This window comes from Physeter macrocephalus, chromosome 11, assembly GCF_002837175.3.
Source record: "Physeter macrocephalus isolate SW-GA chromosome 11, ASM283717v5, whole genome shotgun sequence".
Taxonomy (NCBI): Eukaryota; Metazoa; Chordata; class Mammalia; order Artiodactyla; family Physeteridae; genus Physeter; species Physeter macrocephalus.
Window position 1 is genome coordinate 145,740,376 of NC_041224.1, and position 18,741 is coordinate 145,759,116.

General features: G+C 42.4%; 2 protein-coding genes across 3 annotated transcripts in view; one reads left to right on the plus strand and one right to left on the minus strand.

Annotated features, from left to right (window-relative positions):
- The window catches only part of MTHFD1 (methylenetetrahydrofolate dehydrogenase, cyclohydrolase and formyltetrahydrofolate synthetase 1), a 65,575-nt gene that overhangs the window by 39,542 nt on the left and 7,292 nt on the right, over positions 1-18,741 (plus strand). For both annotated transcript variants that reach the window (XM_028495985.2, XM_024117455.2), the window contains 16 exons: positions 346-473; positions 966-1,063; positions 1,239-1,412; positions 2,044-2,180; positions 3,749-3,795; positions 4,423-4,530; positions 4,673-4,747; positions 7,091-7,193; positions 9,186-9,262; positions 9,888-10,028; positions 11,639-11,707; positions 11,977-12,088; positions 12,183-12,322; positions 14,581-14,622; positions 16,934-17,034; positions 17,888-18,065. In XM_028495985.2, the coding sequence (XP_028351786.1) occupies positions 346-473; positions 966-1,063; positions 1,239-1,412; positions 2,044-2,180; positions 3,749-3,795; positions 4,423-4,530; positions 4,673-4,747; positions 7,091-7,193; positions 9,186-9,262; positions 9,888-10,028; positions 11,639-11,707; positions 11,977-12,088; positions 12,183-12,322; positions 14,581-14,622; positions 16,934-17,034; positions 17,888-18,065 (1,730 nt within the window). The remainder of the gene's footprint in view (positions 1-345; positions 474-965; positions 1,064-1,238; positions 1,413-2,043; positions 2,181-3,748; positions 3,796-4,422; positions 4,531-4,672; positions 4,748-7,090; positions 7,194-9,185; positions 9,263-9,887; positions 10,029-11,638; positions 11,708-11,976; positions 12,089-12,182; positions 12,323-14,580; positions 14,623-16,933; positions 17,035-17,887; positions 18,066-18,741) is intronic.
- Positions 10,723-18,741, minus strand: part of ZBTB25 (zinc finger and BTB domain containing 25) — a 56,748-nt gene continuing 48,729 nt past the window's right edge. The window contains exon 6 of the mRNA XM_055088524.1: positions 10,723-11,450. Within this exon, the coding sequence (XP_054944499.1) occupies positions 11,397-11,450 (54 nt within the window). The 3' untranslated portion in view covers positions 10,723-11,396. The remainder of the gene's footprint in view (positions 11,451-18,741) is intronic.

An 18,741-nucleotide genomic window follows, 5' to 3' on the forward strand; every position in this document is an offset into this window, starting at 1 on the left:
AGTGGTGAGAGTGGGCAACCTTGTCTTGTTCCTGATCTTAGTGGGAATGGTTTCAGTTTTCCACCATTGAGAACAATGTTGGTTGTGGGTTTGTCACATTTGGCCTTTATTTGAGGTAAGTTCCCTCTATGCCTACTTTCTGGAGAGTTTTTATCATAAATGGGGAGCTTTTATCACATCCCACAGCTTTTAAGTAAAGTAGGCACTTGAACCAGATGGGACTACACACCCTAAACTCGACTTAGTTTTTTGAACAAGCTGTTGTAATTGATCACATAACTTAGAAATAAACACCAGGATTGTGATTCTGAGACTGTGCTTTGATTTTTTTACCTCTTTGACCAGATGATACAAAACCAAGTGGAAGGAGGATTGTGGGTGATGTGGCATACAAGGAGGCCAAGGAAAGGGCAAGCTTCATTACTCCTGTTCCTGGTGGCGTCGGGCCAATGACGGTGGTGATGCTAATGCAGGTAAGTGTGAATGGGCGTTTCTGTAATAGTTCTACGAAGCTGATAGAATTCCAGGTACTGCATTTCTCCCCAAGTAGAAATGTCATAGAACCTACTCAGAATCTAAGTAAGGATGTGAATCTTTTGAAGAAAAAAAGGAAATGGAAGTAGAGAGAAGTAGAATCAGTCGTATTAATAAAGGGAAGTAGGGGAAGCATGATTCTGATTTACTCTGGAATGTGATAACTTAAGGGGAAAAAAGTACAGCAGCCTGGCTTCACTCAGTATGTTTTGGCTTCTTGCCCTTTGTAACACACACCAGCTGGTGGGGGTGAGGCGTGCAGCCCAGGGCATCCTGCTGCCTGTAGACTCCGGCCTCGAATTGAAGCATGTTAACAGGCGGATCCTGAAGCTGTTCATTTTGTGATTGAACTTGAGTGACCAGGACTAGGAACTGAGGTGGAGGTTAAAATCATCACCTCTTCTCAGTTCCATTTGTGTCATTTTGTTTAGAGCACGGTAGAGAGTGCAAAGCGTTTCCTGGAGAAATTTAAGCCAGGGAAGTGGATCATTCAGTATAACAAACTTAACCTGAAGACACCCGTGCCAAGGTAAAAAGAAGCTTTTGCTGTTTTCACACTCTGTGGATGGTGGGGTTTTAGCTGATGGATACCCTGGTTACGTGTATGCCCCCTCCGAACGTGGTTGAGGTGGGTCATTACTAGGACGGCATTGATTGAGTCCCGTGAATAAAGGTTGATACATATTTTCTATATTTCTCCTAAGTGACATTGATATATCACGGTCTTGCAAGCCAAAGCCCATTGGTAACCTGGCTCGAGAAATTGGTCTGAGCTCTGAAGAGGTAGAATTGTATGGTGAAACCAAGGCCAAAGTCCTGCTGTCAGTACTGGAACGCCTGAAGCACCAGCCTGACGGGAAATACGTGGTAGTGACTGGGTATGGTTTTTGTCCATTTGCCAATTGAATCTTAATATTAATCCTGATTATTTTTACCAGGGGTTGCATTTGCGCTTAGCCATGTATGTATATGTGGAGGTTCCTTTAATTTGGTTTTAGCATTTTCATATGTATTTTATCTAATTTGATCCTTACAGCGACCCTGTGAGGAAGAGTAGATAACTATAGAGATGAGAAAATTTGTCAACGTTTTTCATCTAGTAGGTGGAAGAGTTTGAATCTTAAAACCTGATCTTCAGATGGAATTGCCATTTTTAACCCCATATCATTAATTCTGTAGATCTGTTGAGCATTCATCTATTTTTTTGTTTGGCTGAGTTAAAAGCTAGTTTTTGAGACTAAATTGAGAAATTAAAAGTATAGCAGTGTCTCTTACAAAGTAGAGTATATTTGCCCCTAACTGTCAGAAGAGCTAAAATGCAGAAGCCTTTTTTAATTTAAAACTGGGAGGAAGTTACAACTAAGACCCTTGGAAAAGATCCCTTTCATGTCTTTCATCTTTCTGGTTATTCAGATTAAGAGTCGCTCTCTAGGATCAGAGCCGACTTAGTGATACACATGAATTTAATTTACATAAACGTAATTTTCCTATTTTGCTTTCATCTTGAAGAATAACTCCAACACCCCTGGGAGAGGGGAAAAGCACAACCACGATTGGGCTGGTGCAGGGCCTCAGTGCCCATCTCCATCAGAACGTCTTTGCATGTGTGCGACAGCCTTCTCAGGGCCCCACCTTCGGAATAAAAGGTATTAGTGAGACCAGACCTGGGTGGCCAGAGGGCGCCTGCACCTCCTTCAGTCCTCCTGGCCCACTTGGCCCATGAATGTGTGCGGGGTCTTCAGCTCATTTAGACACTAGGAACAGCTTCATCACATCCCAGAAAAGCATCATGGTGCTTTTGGTGAAGGCTTTCATTGGATCACCCCAACTCCTGCTGTCACTGTCTGACACTGCACAGGGATTCCCTGGGATGGGTAATATGTAGCCAGGGGTGCTTTTATATGACCAATAGTCGACTGTCCTAGTAACAATAAAGGTAATCACAGCTGCTGATCACCATGCTGACTTTCTAGAGATAAAGACAAATCCTACAGATGTTTCACACTGAGGGAATAAGAAAAGCATATGCTTATTGAGTATAGGCTTCGTGCCAGGTTTTGTGCTAAGCAGTTTATGCCTATTACTTTATCTTCTAAGATGGTTAGTTAGTATTATCACCACCTACAATAGCAGCAACTGGGATTCAGAGGTAGCTTGAATTCAAGGCAGTATCGTCAAGTACCAGGGTGAGTCCCCACGTCTACTTCAAGCTCTAAGATAATACTATCAACCCAGTGTTTCTTCTGATTAGATGAAAACACAACATCAATAACTGTACTTCACCTTCAGTTTTTGATAGCTGCAGTACTGCAAACATGTTCATTTAATTAAAATTATTTTTATTAGTTAAAATAGGTTCTCAGGGTTAGCGTCATCATTTGCTTGGCAATAGGGTATCACATATCCTGCTTGTTCTAACAATTACTACAAATGTTGACACGGGGTACGCCTTTGTCCTTCTTCAGCCTATTGTTTTGATATAAGTGCATTAACTTAGTTCTGCTTTTGAGCTTAATAACCCCCTTTTATTTCAGAATGAGCCTTTTCCCCTTTATTGAACTCAATATGCTCCTTTTCCTCTTATCACAAATTGCCCCATTTTCATTGCGTGATCTCTGCCCCACAGAAAAACCCCACACAAAACCTCTACCTCAGATTGACATTTATCTCACTGTTAACCTGATAACCTGGACATTTTTAACTGGATTTTGGTTAGTAATCCAAATGGGCCAGCAAAAATCTAGCAGTTAAGCTGTTTTCTACCATATGTGTCCTATTTAGGAAGAATTGCAGTCTCTGTGTTTGTGTTGCTGTGTTTATTTTAAATATTCCTTTTTTAAAATGCCAGAATAGCATTTATGAGGGTAGGAAATTGAACAGGTTTGCCTTTATGTAACTGTAGGCTGGGTTTTTTTTTAACAAATGTTAGGAATCAAGGAGAACCTGTTTCTAAAGATAATGAGTAGGTATGTTATGTGTTTATGGTTTTGTCAGTTAGATTCAGATTTCAGTTGAGAGACTATTCAGAGTGAACAAGATCAAGCGGTTTAGTTTGGTCAGGAAAATTAGAAAGCACTGGATCAAATCTGTCCAAATGGTTGTACAAAGTAAATAATATGCGGAGCAGTTACAAAAACCGATTTGCTTTCATTTGATTTGCAAGTCGTGGTGAAACATGCTTAACATGAGTCTTCAACCTTGACCTGTCCTCCAGGTGGTGCTGCAGGTGGCGGCTACTCACAGGTCATTCCTATGGAAGAGGTAATGTGGTCTGGGATTTGGTTGGATCAGACCTTTTATTAGAGTTTTTCCTTCCTGGGATTAAAGTTTATTGTAGAGATCTTAGTAGGCAAATGACTTGTTTGCTCAACAGAAGCAGTACTTCAGAGGAAAACATCTTAATTTGCCAACTTTTAAACAGCTTACTTTTTTGACATGACAAGGACTTCAAAGCCTGGCTTGCAGTGAAAATAATAAGCAAGTGATTAAATGAAGCATGAGATAGGGAAGAACAAACGTGAAGTGAATTCAAAATAATAACCACAGAAGTGGGAGCAGCACATAGGCATGGAGTTGGGTCTCTCCAGTGTACTTCTTGCTCACTGTTCAAAGGACGTGAGTGTGTTCTTACTAATCCAGTGTCGCTGTTGATCCCAGGGGTGTGGCGTTTATGGTTATTGGCCATGTCTCTTAGGGAAAATCAGTGTTCCTTCTGAGGACAGATAGTAATTTGTTTTCAAGAGTTAGCTGTGTTGGTGTTTGTCCGCTAGCTGTGCTGCCATCAGTTTTCCATTGGCTTTAACATAGGGATTGGTTTGGTTGCAATAGAATGAATGTGAATAGATGCAGAGAAGTTGGAAGACTGATGTGGCTTCTACCCTTTTGTAGTTTAATCTCCACCTCACTGGTGACATCCATGCCATCACTGCGGCTAATAACCTTGTGGCTGCGGCCATCGATGCCCGGATGTTCCACGAACAGACCCAGACAGACAAGGTAGGCTGCTAAGACCCCCGCGGGCACTTTTGAAAGGTTTGAAGCACTCGAATTAATGTTGGACCCTTGGGTACCAATAATGCAGGTAGCAAGACAGTGGCATTCCTCTCTCTTAAAAGCCCTCTTCCTGCTTTTCTCTAAGGCCCTCTTTAATCGTTTGGTACCATCAGTAAATGGAGTGAGAAAGTTCTCTGATATCCAGATCCGGAGGTTACGGGTAAGCTTTTCTCTTGTTCATTTTTGATACTGTGTGAAATTAGGTGATTGATAAGGAGGTTATAATCTCCTTAGAGTAGCCTGTTTTGGACAAGTTCGTCCATAACCATAGGCATAAGGTTATGATATACATAAAGATGGGTGGCAGAGGTTGTTTCTCACTTACCTTTGAATTTTTAGTGGTTAGTCCCAGAATCAATAGAGCACTGATGACCTGCTCTCAGCTAAGAAGAATGACACTTCTTTATAGCATGGATATAGGAGTCAGGATGCCAGCGTGGCAGCATAGCAGCTTCTGGAGTTTGAATACCTGCTCTTTGCAGCATCAGGGCGTTAAGCAAGAGTGGTTACTTCTGTATTTTATTTGAACTTCTATTACAAATATATAGTTATTAAACATACACTGTACCATATGACCCAGAAATTCTACTCCTAGGTATTTACTCAGAAGAAATGCAAACTTGTATTCATATAGAAACAAAATCTACAAACAACCTAAATATCCTTCAGTAATAAATGGAGAAACAAACTGGTACATCCATACAGTAAAAAGGAATGAACTGTTGATACACACAACAACTTGAATGAATCTCAAAGGCATTATGTTGCTTCAAAGAAGCTAGCCGCAAATGGTTGCATACTGTATGCTTCCATTTATATGACATTCTCAAAAGACAAAGCTATAGTGATGGAATATAGATCAGTGGGTGCCAGGAGTTATGGGTTGGGGAAAGGTGTGGCTATAAAGGGGTAGCACAAGGGAATTTTCAAAATAAAATTCAAAATATATTCTTGTGTTACTTTTACATATGAAAGAAATGTTATATATCTGTAAATATTCTTTAGACTGTTCTGACACATATAAGCATTCAATAAATGGTATGTGCTACCTTGTTATCAATAGTAGTTATACTCACCTTATTTTTAATTTTTTGCAACTTTATATTTTAATGCTGTAAGAATAGTACACAAGCTGCAGATGCAGTAATGATTTACATTTTGCCCTACTTGCTTTACAGTTCTGTCACTATTTATATATATGCATTTTTCTCTGGACTTGAGAAAAAGTGACTTTTACACAGTTTGATATGTTTTAGCTTCTCTTGTTCTCACACCCCACAAAAAATCCTTGCATAAGGTAAGTCAACTATTACCTTGTTATGTAAAAGAACTGTGTTCTGCAAGGCAGCAAGTACTGTAGAAGAGCAGGCAACTTCTAATCTTACCTTTGCTGATGGAACTTTCTGTCAGGTGTGGGGAGGGGCTGGACTCAACGTTTAAATGATCCTTTGAAAAGCTCTAGGATTTGAGATCAAGGGACTTGTCCATGGCCACAGCACCCCTCACCAGGTTGGAACTAGAACGTCGATCTTCTGTTTCCTGGTCCCCAGGCATCCTCTCTTGTGCTGTGTTATCACAGTCTACCCACCAGGTACTCAGTCAAGAAGGGTTGTCAACAGCAAATTCTCAGCTTAGTGCCTGAGGGTTTTTCTGACTTCTGTAAACAATGTCATGTTCCAGGCTTGTGATGCTATTTGACAAGCCAGTGAGCACCAGCTCTGAAAACACACCTGAGGTTTTAAAACAAAGTCCTCATAACACAGGAAGGGAGCTATGGGAAGAGTAGGGTTTGCTGGGGCCACTCGGATCTACCGTGAGTTAAGAGAAAAAGAGAGTACATTTTAAAGGCATTTTCCCTTTCAGTATTTGACCATGGTATACATTGTAAATAAATAAATTTCCAAGTTCTGTGAGGAGGAAGAAACAAACCCTTCTTGTGCCTTTTGGAATAGTAAGAAGGCAGTGAAAGGATAGTACTACTTAAAAAGCATGTACTGTGCTAGAGCAATGTCTGTTCTTTTCTTCTGCATTGAAAGGACTATTTATCCCTTTAAATATATTCAAAAGGTCAGCATATTAGTTTTAAAAAAAGCATTAAAAGTGATTTACATAGATTTTTATTGATCGATATTTGGTTTTGCCCTTCTAATTTTGCATTTGACTTGGGCTACTCAACTGTTTGATTGAAAAAGCTTTTCCTTTCAATATGTTTGCATATGGTGAGTTAGGTACAACACTTTTTGGTCACTATGTTTACATAGGGCTTCGGTTTAGGGAAATGCCTCTGGTTCTCAGTGATAGGGACAAACATGTTAATAATATCTTTGTACATGTGTGAATGGGAAATAAAGATTTAGCCAAAGGGATCACAGTTTTCCCTTCTGAATTTAACATGGTTTATATTTCCCCTATCTGGAGATAGGGATAAAAAATTTTTTTAAAAAATCTTATCTGCTTTTGTTTGGTTTGTCTTATTTTTGTTTTAATTTTCCTACCTCTTCAGAGACTAGGCATTGAAAAGACTGACCCTACCACACTGACAGATGAAGAGATAAACAGATTTGCAAGATTGGACATTGATCCAGAAACTATAACTTGGCAAAGAGGTACCAGAGCAGGGTGTACACCCCATTGGTTTGGTTATACTGCACGCCCCATGCCCTCCCTTAGAATTGGTAAAATGGGAGGTCCATAGCTTGTGTGTTGGTATTTTCATGGTTAAGGCCTGACTAAGATGGTGACTCACTCGTTTTCCTGGCCACCTCCATCAATCTCCCTCCTTATTAGCTGTAATCAAACCTCCTTTTGTTCGGTTAGTTGGACATTTTGCTGGCTCTTCAGTGTTCATTGGCAGGAGGAGGGTTTTAAGGAAGTTCATACATAAACCAAAAATAACATTTTGCAACTTTCCTTTTATGCATTTTATGACATTTTGGTGTCATTAAGTAGAGAAGAGATGTTTAATCACTTCTTAAATCATGTTGCCCTTTATTCTTAGAACTCTTGTCTGGCATAAGTGACTTGATTTTTCTTGTAGGTCTGGAGCTTGCCTACTCACTTTTACCTCATTTTCTTAAACTCTCTTGTAACAAAGTAGGTAGCCTTCAAGGTTTAAACATCCAGCCAATTGGTGAGTGAGTTGCCTGGTTTCACTGCCAGATGTTGCTTTTCTCTGTGTCAAACTCTAGGCTTAGAGTTTTACTTTGTACCAACAGTGTATGCATCTAAACTCTGTCACTGCTGAGAAGAAATTTTCATCTAGATGCACAGATTGCAGCTAACAAGCAATTTATTGACTGTTTTTGTGACTGTCATTGGCTCAGTAACTGTGCTAGCTAATGGCATTTTTAAGGCAACTCTCCTAATATCTAAAACCACACTGATATTTCTCTTCCTTTGCTTCAATAGCTTTAGACATATGGCATAATATTTTATGAGGAATAAACTAAAGATCCATTTTGAAAATTTATTATCACAATCATTTTTCCTTTGCTTTATATGTAAGTCATGCTTTCTAAGAAAGTAGAAGCAGACAAGGGAAAACATGGATCATACCCATTGACTGGCTGTTTTATACACAGAAATTATATGCAAGGAACTAGACACTATTTTTTTTAAAAAAATAAGGATAAACTCCAACAACTCATTACATCATTCACTTATCAAATGGGGTGGTGTGTGTGTTTCTCCAAGTGCTGCACAAGACACGGCTTTTAGTGTTTAAATTATTACAGCCTTTAAGGAAAATAATTTAGCATGTTATCAAGTACCTTGAAAGTGCCTCTCCTCTTTGACCCACCCTAAAAGAGTGTGAACTGGTTTGCTGCTGTTTTTCATTTTGTGTTTTGTTGTTATTTTTGGTATGTCATACAAAAAACAAAATTGGGAATACACTAAAATGTTCGCTGTAGTTAGACCTAGGAGGTGGGATTAAGATTAGATAGTAGGTTGATCTTTGCCGTGTTTTCCAAGGGTATGCAATTGGAAAGATGTTCTGCCATCAGAATGGAAATTACTTCTTCTAAGTGTGCTAAAGGGAAGAGCAGGTCTGTTGCCCAGCCTGCTTCAGAAGGCATTGCCTTTGCCCTGTGTTTATGGGCCTTGTGTGTCTCAGTGAGTCATCCCACAGAACAACATAAACCTCGGCTTTTTGAAAAACTGGCCTGCTCTGTTTTTTGTGGAGTGTGGAATATGCTTTGAAACAGATGCCAGATTTCTAGTTAATTGTTTGAATTCTCTAGGAAGAGTAAACCAAGCCACTCGACAGTCCTGTCTTTAATTCCTGCACATTAATGGTATGCAAACATCATTTCTAAACTTGGACCTATATTCTAGCTTTACCATAAATTTTGAAATCAAATATTACAGTCATTAAGTAAGATTTGTTGCTTAAAATTCTGCTGGTTCCTTTGACTTTATGGTCCTTTTCCCTCTCTACTATATCTGCTGTATCTTCCTTCTCTACTGTATCTTCTTTTTTTTTTTTTTGGCGGTACGCGGGCCTCTCACTGTTGTGGCCTCTCCCGTCGCGGAGCACAGGCTCCGGACGCGCAGGCTCAGCTGGCTCACGGGCCCTGTATCTTCCTTTTCTACCGTAGTGCTGGATACCAATGACAGATTCCTGAGGAAGATCACAATTGGACAGGCTCCGACGGAGAAGGGGCACACACGGACGGTAACTGCCTGTTCCTTTCTAAGTAAATTAGTTCATGGGCACTAGATCTTTGCTGCTTCTATCCTCCTCCATCCCCTCCCGATCAAGTGATACTGCCAGGTGTTGTTCTGCCTTCTCCCTTGTAAAATGAGAGCGAGTAGGTGTGTGGTATTGAGCACTCCTGACAGGTTTTGCAGTAAATCCCATGTGTCACCTGTGTATTTTTCCCCCAGTATTTTTTCCTGGAGGTGGAGTGCCCCAAGTGAATATCCTTGTACATGAATTGATTAAAATTGCTTCATTTTTGTGGCCATTTTGCAGTATGTCTCTTCGGTGTAAGAGCTTCTGAGTTAGTCCCTTGTATGTTAGGGAAACCATGATCACATGATTACAAGCTGCCTTCACAGGGATCGTTGGTCCTACTAGAACATTTATGTGTAAAAATCGACTACTCAAGGTCTTAGAATAATTAATTACAAATTTTTGCTGTTGGAAGGTTACTTCCATTAAGTTCTTTTTGTACTGTTCTTTTATTGTGTCCTTTTAAGCCATTTGTTTAAGCCTGGGATGCAAACAAGGATTACTTTTGCAATCCACGCTTCTGTTTAACACAGTTTTCCCTGATGCGTCTTTTCTCTGCCAACAGGCCCAGTTTGATATCTCCGTGGCCAGTGAAATCATGGCTGTCCTGGCTCTCACCAGTTCTCTAGAAGACATGAGAGAGAGACTGAGCAAAATGGTGGTGGCATCCAGCAAGAAAGGGGAGCCCATTAGTGCCGAAGATCTGGTGGGTACCCGAGCACTCCAGACTTGGCGATCCATCTGTGTCTGTTGTCCCAGCATTTCTCAGCAGTTACCACTGACAAAAACTGTGGCGTACTTAAGGTGCTGCAATTAACTAATAAATTCATATGATCTTGCTACTTACTAGATAATTATAAAGTTTATTAAAAGTACTTCATAGTGAGTGATAGATGGTATGCTCCAATAATAGACCACAGGTGGTTTGAGCAATATCTTCAGCCTGTGAGTATTTCCAAGAGAGGGTGTCTGACTTCGGTTTCAGAGAGCATCAGAGGACCATGTGAGGCCCTTAGAGCTGAGCTTTGAGTCACCCCACGGCCTCTCCCCATGACAGGCCTCCCTGCACAGAGGCCTCTCATCGTGAGGCTCGGCACCATATCCACGCTGATGACCATATTGGGAACAGCTCAGCCAGTTCTTCTAATGGTCCTGCTATATTCATTGTCCACATCAGGATTATTTCTGAACCATCTACATGGTATTATGGAGTTTGAAATGAGATAATCTTATAGATTACTTTTTTTTTTTTTTTTTTTTGGCTGCGTTGGGTCTTCGTAGCTGTACGTGGGCTTTCTCTAGTTGTGGCGCGTGGGGGCTACTCTTCATTGCAGCGCGCGGGCTTCTCATTGCGGTGGCTGCTCTTGTTGCGGAGCACGGGCTCTAGAGTGCAGGCGCGGGCTTCTCATTGCGGTGGCTGCTCTTGTTGCGGAGCACGGGCTCTAGAGCGCAGGCTCAGTAGTTGTGGCGCACGGGCTTAGTTGCTCTGCGACATGTGGGATCTTCCCAGACCAGGGATCAAACCCGTGTCCCCTGCATTGGCAGGCAGATTCCTAACCACTGCGCCACCAGGGAAGTCCCCTAGATTACTTTTTTAAAAGCCTGTTTGTGTTGACATACACCAAAATGGTTGGCCTATGATTAGCGGTCTGTCAGATGAATCCGGAAAAGGGGGGAAATATTAATTTCCTGTTTTCACAGTTAATGTGTATAAGAACAGAGATTGTTTTAAATTTTTACACCAAGCCAGGAACTTAGAAACTCATTAAAACTGAATATAAGTGGGATCTATAGCTTTATCTTACAGTGATACCAGTTTGTTCATCTGTGGTTGGATGGCTTAAAAAGAGGGACCTGATATATAAGAGTTGGTGTTGAACTCCTGGGTAAATTTTCAGTTTAAGGTACAGGAGACACATATTAAATCAGGTTTACAGCCATTTCTGCCCAGACACCAAAGTTACCTGTAATTCAGTACTCTTAGGAACTAGCATTTCCATACCGTAAATGAGTCTAAAATGGATTCTCCACATCGATCAGCAACAGAGCTTCACTGAGATGCTTGTTTCCAGGGTTATGTGTTTTTCCAGAGTTTACATATGGATGTCATTTTCATTCTCTCTTCTCCCTTAAGATAATTAGCAACTTTATTGTATATCCTGAAAAATAAATAAACGAATGGGTGGTCTAGTTTAGGTAAAAGTACTCATTGGTCCAAGATGGCTAAAAAAGGAAGACCTAAGAATGTTGAATTTTGGCTTCAAAAGGTAGGTTTTTTGCTGGTGGGAATCAACCCTTCATGCCTTTGTTTTGCAGGGAGTGAGCGGGGCATTGACAGTACTCATGAAGGACGCCATCAAGCCCAATCTCATGCAGACATTAGAGGTGAGCAGAGTGACTCCTGCCTTCCTGGGTTGGTTGTAAAGCAGATTGTTCCTGGGGAGTCAGAGACCTTCTCTCCCTGGTCATCTCTTTCTTCCCATTCTTTCTCATAGTTGTGACTGGGACTTTACTGAAATCTAAAAGAGGCGGCTTCATACTTTCCCTTGGGAAGTCTTTTTCTTTTGGATTCCAGCTAATTTTGGTCCCCTTACCAAGTGGTCCCTTTTGAAGCAGGATGGGCAGCTTCGCTCACGATGTCTTGATTTCCACAGGGCACTCCGGTATTTGTTCATGCTGGGCCATTTGCCAACATCGCACACGGGAATTCCTCCATCATTGCAGACCGGATTGCACTCAAGCTTGTTGGTCCCGAAGGGTTTGTAGGCGAGTGCTTTTGCAAAATCAGTGATAGACTGTTTTTTCTTTTAACATCAAGGGAGTTGGGATGGCATTTTTACAGTTGCTTTTCTCCTGACAGTGACTGAAGCAGGATTCGGAGCAGACATTGGAATGGAGAAGTTCTTTAACATCAAATGCCGGTGTTCTGGTCTCCGCCCACATGTGGTGGTGCTCGTTGCCACTGTCAGGGCTCTGAAAATGCACGGAGGCGGCCCCACGGTGAGGATCAGGAGTTGGAAGAGTCTGATTCTCAGAAATGTTCTGCAGGCTAAGGGGAAACTGGATGACTTGTGCCACTTTCTTCATTAAGCTGCTCTTGTCCTCATGATTAATGGGTTGCCAGAAGCAGGGGATGTTCAGAAGGCTCTTGTGCTGGCCGCCTTATCACTCCTAGGCAGTGCCAGCTCTTGGCATTTTAAGAGGGCCGAGGTTGTCTTCATGGCCTACCTTTGGGAGCAAAACACCTGATAATATCAAAACCCCTCCAAGGACATGTGCTTGGCTATATTTAACAAAAAACTCCTTTATGTTCAGACTGTTCTTTTTAAATCTGAGTCCCTTTTCCCTCTAATGGCGATGCTGGCAGCCAGCCAACCAAACCATTTAGCTGCGATAGAGGTCAGCCCCTTATTGGGAGGTGGGTGCTGGGCAGGACCGCTAACAGCTTGGAGTCGGGGGAGAAGGAGCTGCAGACTGCCTCCAGGTGATGGGGAGAAGCAGGTGAGCGTGTTTTATCTTCAGCTCCAACCTGAACTTTGTGTTTTCCTGAATTCATACTGCTTAGAAATTGTACTTTTTGCTCTATTATTTTAACACCTTTTCTTCAGCACCTGCCTGTGAAGACATGGTGCTCGTTTTCAGAAATTAGTTGAAGTATTAAATTCCTGTCCTCCAGGAGCTGGTCTACTAACTTGATAAATAAGACCTCCATCACCTACAGAAGAAAATCACTGTTTCTTAGTGTAGTGATCAGGGGTTTTCCTGTTATAGCAGTTCTCAAGAATGTTGGTCTCAGAACTTCCTTACGCTCTTAAAAATTATTAAGGGCCTAAAATAGCTCTTTGTTCAGGTGAGTTATGTCTGGTGATATTTACTATATTAGAAATTAAATATTGACATAAATATTAACATAAATAACTTTTTTTTAAGTGAAAAGTGACTGTATTTTCCAAAACAACATTTAGGCATTGTACGTTTTTCAGATCTCTTCAGTATCTGGCTTAATCGAAGACCGATGGATTCTCATCTTTGGCATTTGATCTGTTGTGATATCACATGTCACATAATCTTTGGAAAAGTCCATTGTATACTCAGGAAATAATGAGAGTGAAAAGGGCCATAATGTCTTAGAATTATGGAAACAGTCTTGAACTCTTGGACCCCGTGAAAGGATTAGGTCCCCACTAAGGGGAGAGCCACTGCTGTCACAGCCCCAGCACACCTCTCCAGTCGTACTCGTCCCCGAGGCGCTCCTAACCCAGGACGCCCCTTTCTGCTAGGTGTGCAGGACAGACTCCCTTTTTCTTCCTGATCATAACCAACATTTCTCTCTCTTGCACCCCCTCACTCACCCTCACGCCTTTGCACCTCCTCTCCTCTTGATCTCATGTCTGGAAAACACTGTGGGCGCATAAGCTGGCAGCACTGAGAGGAGAGCTTTGCACACAGCTCTGCCGGGACCCTCGCCTGCTGCTCCTGTTACCTGCTGGAGCCACGTGCGGCCCGGACCGTGGGCTCAGGTCCCCGCTTCGTGCCCCGCCACTCCGAGGCCCCTTTGGAGTTGGAGCACCATGGTGTCTCTGAGGAAGGGGAGCAGAGCAAGCTGAAGGCTTCTTAATCACTGTCCATTGCCCAGTGGGGTCCCTGGAACTGGCGCCTTCACCCTCTTGCACTTCCCTGTGGATGCAGCAGGGCTGACCCACCAGGTACCTCTGGGACAGTGAGCACCCACAGAGGAAGAAAATCCTTGTGTGTTGTTTCCCTCTTGTTCCTGTTGCTCACGTGCCCCATTCAGCCCCACAGGGAGTGGGCTGGCTCCATGGACCAGCTCATGGACCCTTCGCAGGGCATCTGACTTCACGGCAGCTGTCTCAGGGTGGCTTTTGCAGGGCTCACAGCTTCCTTGTTCTCCACACTCAGCTTTACCTCCACCCCCACTGCTGTGTACTTCACTCGCTGGGGTTATTGCCCCTGCCAAGGACACATCCCTTCCCTCACCTGCCTTCATAGATTTCATCCCTTCTCACCTCTTCAGTTCAGGCCACGAAAGTCTGCCACTCTGCTCAGAGTAGTCATTTTTGTTCTGTGCCGTAGTATTGGTCATAGCTCTAAATCCTTAGGGCAGAAAACAACCTTCTACTGCTGTGTATCCCCCAAGCATGCAGCTTCTGGCCTTTAACACATGGCAAAGCACTGTTTGAAGCTGAAATCTAATTGTAAGTAGAAAATGCCTCTGACTTTGCTTCTTTTCCTTTCAGGTTACTGCTGGACTTCCTCTGCCCAAGGCTTACATAGAGGAGGTAACTTCAGTCACTTCTAATTACTTGGCCTAGAAAGCACCACATTCTGAATCATCATTTCTCAGCCTGGCCCATTTAGAAATGACTGGGCTGTCGCTATGACCCAGGGTTGCTCTTGGGAGCAGGGTGTGCTAACAGGCCTGCAGTGTGCTGAAGAACCGTACTAAATGAAACAGGGAAGAAATGCCTCATAAAGCAATTGCCCGCATAGAATGTCGCATAGGATGTCAGTAAAACCACTCCCCTAGACCAGTGGTTGGTTCTCAGCCAGGAGCAATTCCCCCCATCCCAACCCTCACCCCAGGACATTTCGCAATGTCTAGAGACATTTTTGATTGTTGCAACTTGAGGTGGGGAGTGCTACTGGCATTCAGTGGGTAGAGACCAGGGATGCTACAATGCATAGGACACTCTCCACTATAAAGAAATATTCAGCCCAAAATGTCAGTAGTGCTGAGGTTGAGAGACCCTGCACTAATCTCATGGAAGTTTCCTTGTCTTCCCTGCATTTGATTCTCAAATGCCGTTCATATCAGAAGCTAGTAGGGGCCTCTTTTGAAATGCTTTTTCCTCTGCAGAGTTAAATCCATATTAAGGGGCCAAGATAGGGTCAGCATCCTGGTTATTTTTCTAGGCACTTTTCATAAACTGATTTGGTTTATGGCATTAAACAGGAGCTCAAACCTTTTCATATTTATATCATTAACCATCGAAGAAACATCTCTAGCACCAGTTTGGGGTTATCATGTGAGAGATTAGGCCCCCGAATGAGATGGTAAGTTTGGCTGCTATCACTGTTGATTCAAGTTTTCTGCCTTTTTTGGAGGCTTTTAAATTGTCAGGCAGTACAGGGTCACTTTTCAGCCCCCAAATGAAGTAATTCAAAAGCAGCTAGCAAAGAATTGCTGGTGCCTTCAGTTTGCCTGTCTTCTGAGTTATGATTTGCCTTTTATGGTTATTTGTCTGATTCATGCGTAGGAGGGGAATTCACAGTTCTGGCCCTCCTGCCACCCCGCAGCCTTTCCTGCATCTAATTAGAGCAACTGCCCCTCACTGGCCCAGCTGGTGTCTTCATTTAAGAAATGCTACTTATTTAAAACTATTCTCAATCAATCTTATGTATTAATTGGTTTTCATGTGACTAGAGGTAAGGAATTAGCTGTTCTCTTTAGAATGTCAACTAAATTCTAATCTCAGTTTTCAATTATTAAAGGGGGAAAAAGCATAAATCATGTTTATAATGATCTCAGTTGTTTTATATAGCTTACCTTTTTTCTGCTGTTTTATGGAGTCCACAAACCAAGCGCTATTACTGCTGGGTTTTACTCACGATCTAGGGTACTTATTTTTATATAAGACTATGATATTTTCATTTTTTAATATATATATGATTTGAGTCCCCTGTTAACAGTTGGTGCGTATCTCTCAACATTTAAAAAAATTCCATGAATATGCACATGTATTTTTGTATTTGTCAAAAAATGGGATTAATTAATCTCTTCATAGTTTTGCCATTTCAGTACATCTTTGAGAGGTTCCATGCTAATACAGATTTTTGCATTTTTCATAACATGTACCTGATACATATTTATCGAGTGTGTATATCATTATTCACTGGCTTAGTCCCCTACTGAAGGAGCTTTGTGTTGTTTGCAGTTTTCCCGTGCTGCAAGCAGTGCTCCAGGAAGCGTATTTTAAAATGTATTTCCTTAATTACTTTCCTTTAAATTTCATAGTATTTGGTTCTTAAAAATGGTATTTATCTCATTTCTGACACAAGAAGGTTCTAACACAACATTGTAAAGCAACTATATACCAATAAAAATTAATTTTAAAAAAAAAGGTTTATGGTTGAGTGCATTTAAACCTGTGAAAGCATCACTGATGGCTCCATGTTTTCTGACAAATGCCACACACTATGTATGCTAGGCCCTGTCTTCTGATGGCACGGTCTGTGCCATGCTGAACAGAGTCAGTTTGTACTGCTGTACCATATAAGTACATACAATCTATAAAACAGGGGTCGTAAATATAATTTATTTAAAGGCAGCTGATTCCGTTCAAACAGCAAATAAGCTATTAAGATACAGCATGATGAGGGCAGATGCACTAGCAAATCTCACCCTTTCAGGGCAGCCAGGACAGGAGCACAGCTCAGTCTAGGACTGCAGGCTCCAGCATGTCTCTGTTGGCTTGTCCTGACAGTGAGTGGCTTCTGGGTCAAGGAGACGGTTTCTCTTTTAAGAAGAACCTGCAACTGTTTTCAGTTCTGCTCTCTGACCTCACAGACCTTCCACTGTTGTTTCTGCAGAACCTGGAGCTGGTTGAAAAAGGCTTCAGTAACTTGAAGAAACAAATTGAAAATGCCAGGATGTTTGGAGTTCCAGTGGTAGTGGCCGTGAACGCCTTCAAGTAAGTATAAAGTGTAAGAGTCGAGGGGGACTGTGGAAAACGGCCAGCAAACATCTCCTGGTGCTGATTGTGCAGCCCAGCTTTTAGCTTTGTTCTCTTCTTCAGTTACTGCTATTGGTTATTAAGCCTGTGCTTTGGGAGCTGTTGATGAGAGCCTGCCATATGACAGGCACTGCATATGTCACAGGGGACTCATCACCTCACTTGCTGAGGGTCCAGAGTCAGATTTGGCCCCTGTGGGTGCCCTTCTCCACCAGGTGAAGTGGGTAACACACAGGCCAGAAGTTAACTGTTCTTTTTGGTCTCTAAAGGCCATTTGTGCTAAGAGAAGGTCATAGCCCTACACAGTTCCATTAGTTCACCAGGTCTGGTAGGATGTTGTCGTGACAATTTGTTAAACGTATTGAGCTGGAAGTGTTCCTGTAAGAGAACTTGTGTGGGTTGTTTAGTTATCGTAATGCTGGTTTTGGTCTTGTTCTGATGGTCTAACCACAGCAAAATAGGAAGCAAAATTTTTGAAAAGCTAGTATTTATCGATTCCTTATGATGTGCCTAGAATGTTTTAAGTACTTTGCATGTATTTACCATCTAAGCCTTATAACATCCCAATGAAATAAGTGCTATGATTATGTCCATTTTACTCATGTGGACACCAAGGCACATAAAGTTTAAGTAACTGGCTGAAAGTCACCCAGCTAGTAAATTGTGGAGCCAGGGTTCAAACCCAGGCAGTATTACTTGATTAGTGTCTGTTTATCAGTGGGTAATTCACATGGGTTTTAATGGCAAAAAGATGACCGATTGTCCTCTCCAGCCATCGTCAATGCTTTAACATGAGGTGCTGCCTTTACAGGACAGATACGGAGGCGGAGCTGGACCTCATCACCCGCCTCGCCAAAGAAAATGGGGCTTTTGATGCAGTGAAGTGCACTCACTGGGCAGAAGGGGGCAAGGGCGCCCTGCTGCTGGCTCAGGCCGTCCAGAGGGCAGCTCAGGCACCCAGCAGCTTCCAGCTCCTCTATGACCTCAAGGTGGGTTACCTGCTGTATGCAAAAAAGACAAAAAGCACAATGCAGTTTCTGTGTGGCTGCTTCTGCTTAGAGCCTGTGGTTAGCAGCTTCAGCCTGTGGGTTTGATTCCCGTGTAGGTGAGTTACATGACCACAGCCTGGACTCTCAACTCCAGACAGCTTTCTTATCAACGCCCATTGCTGCTTACGGGCAGAGGAGGGCGTACAGGCAAGAACACCCCAGGAGGTTGGCTCACATCCTAACTTTGAAAAGGCTCACAGTACAGTCCCTTTGCTGGCAGGAGAGAGGGTTACACATAGAAGCAAGAGTCATGGCAAATTGGCAAGGGGCTACATCAAACTCAGAAACATTTTCCCCAATACAGGGGAAAGCAGTGTGGTCCGAAGTGCGCTTCCTGGTACAGACGCTGCCTCAAGTTCAGAGAAGCACTCAGGTGCAAAACCAAATCACCTTGGCAGGCTTCAGCATTCTTTCCATCACTGAGTAAATTATGGTACATCTGGCTCAGGCAGAAGCACCGCTTATTCTGGGAGGCAGTAAAGATAGTTCACAAAAATGTTGTTATTATAGGGTTGTATTTTGTTTTCAGTTCTCTGTGTATTTCAGGATGTGATTAGACATTAAGTAGTATGCCCACAATAACTGGAAAGTGTTAGAAACATGGGGTGGATGTTGA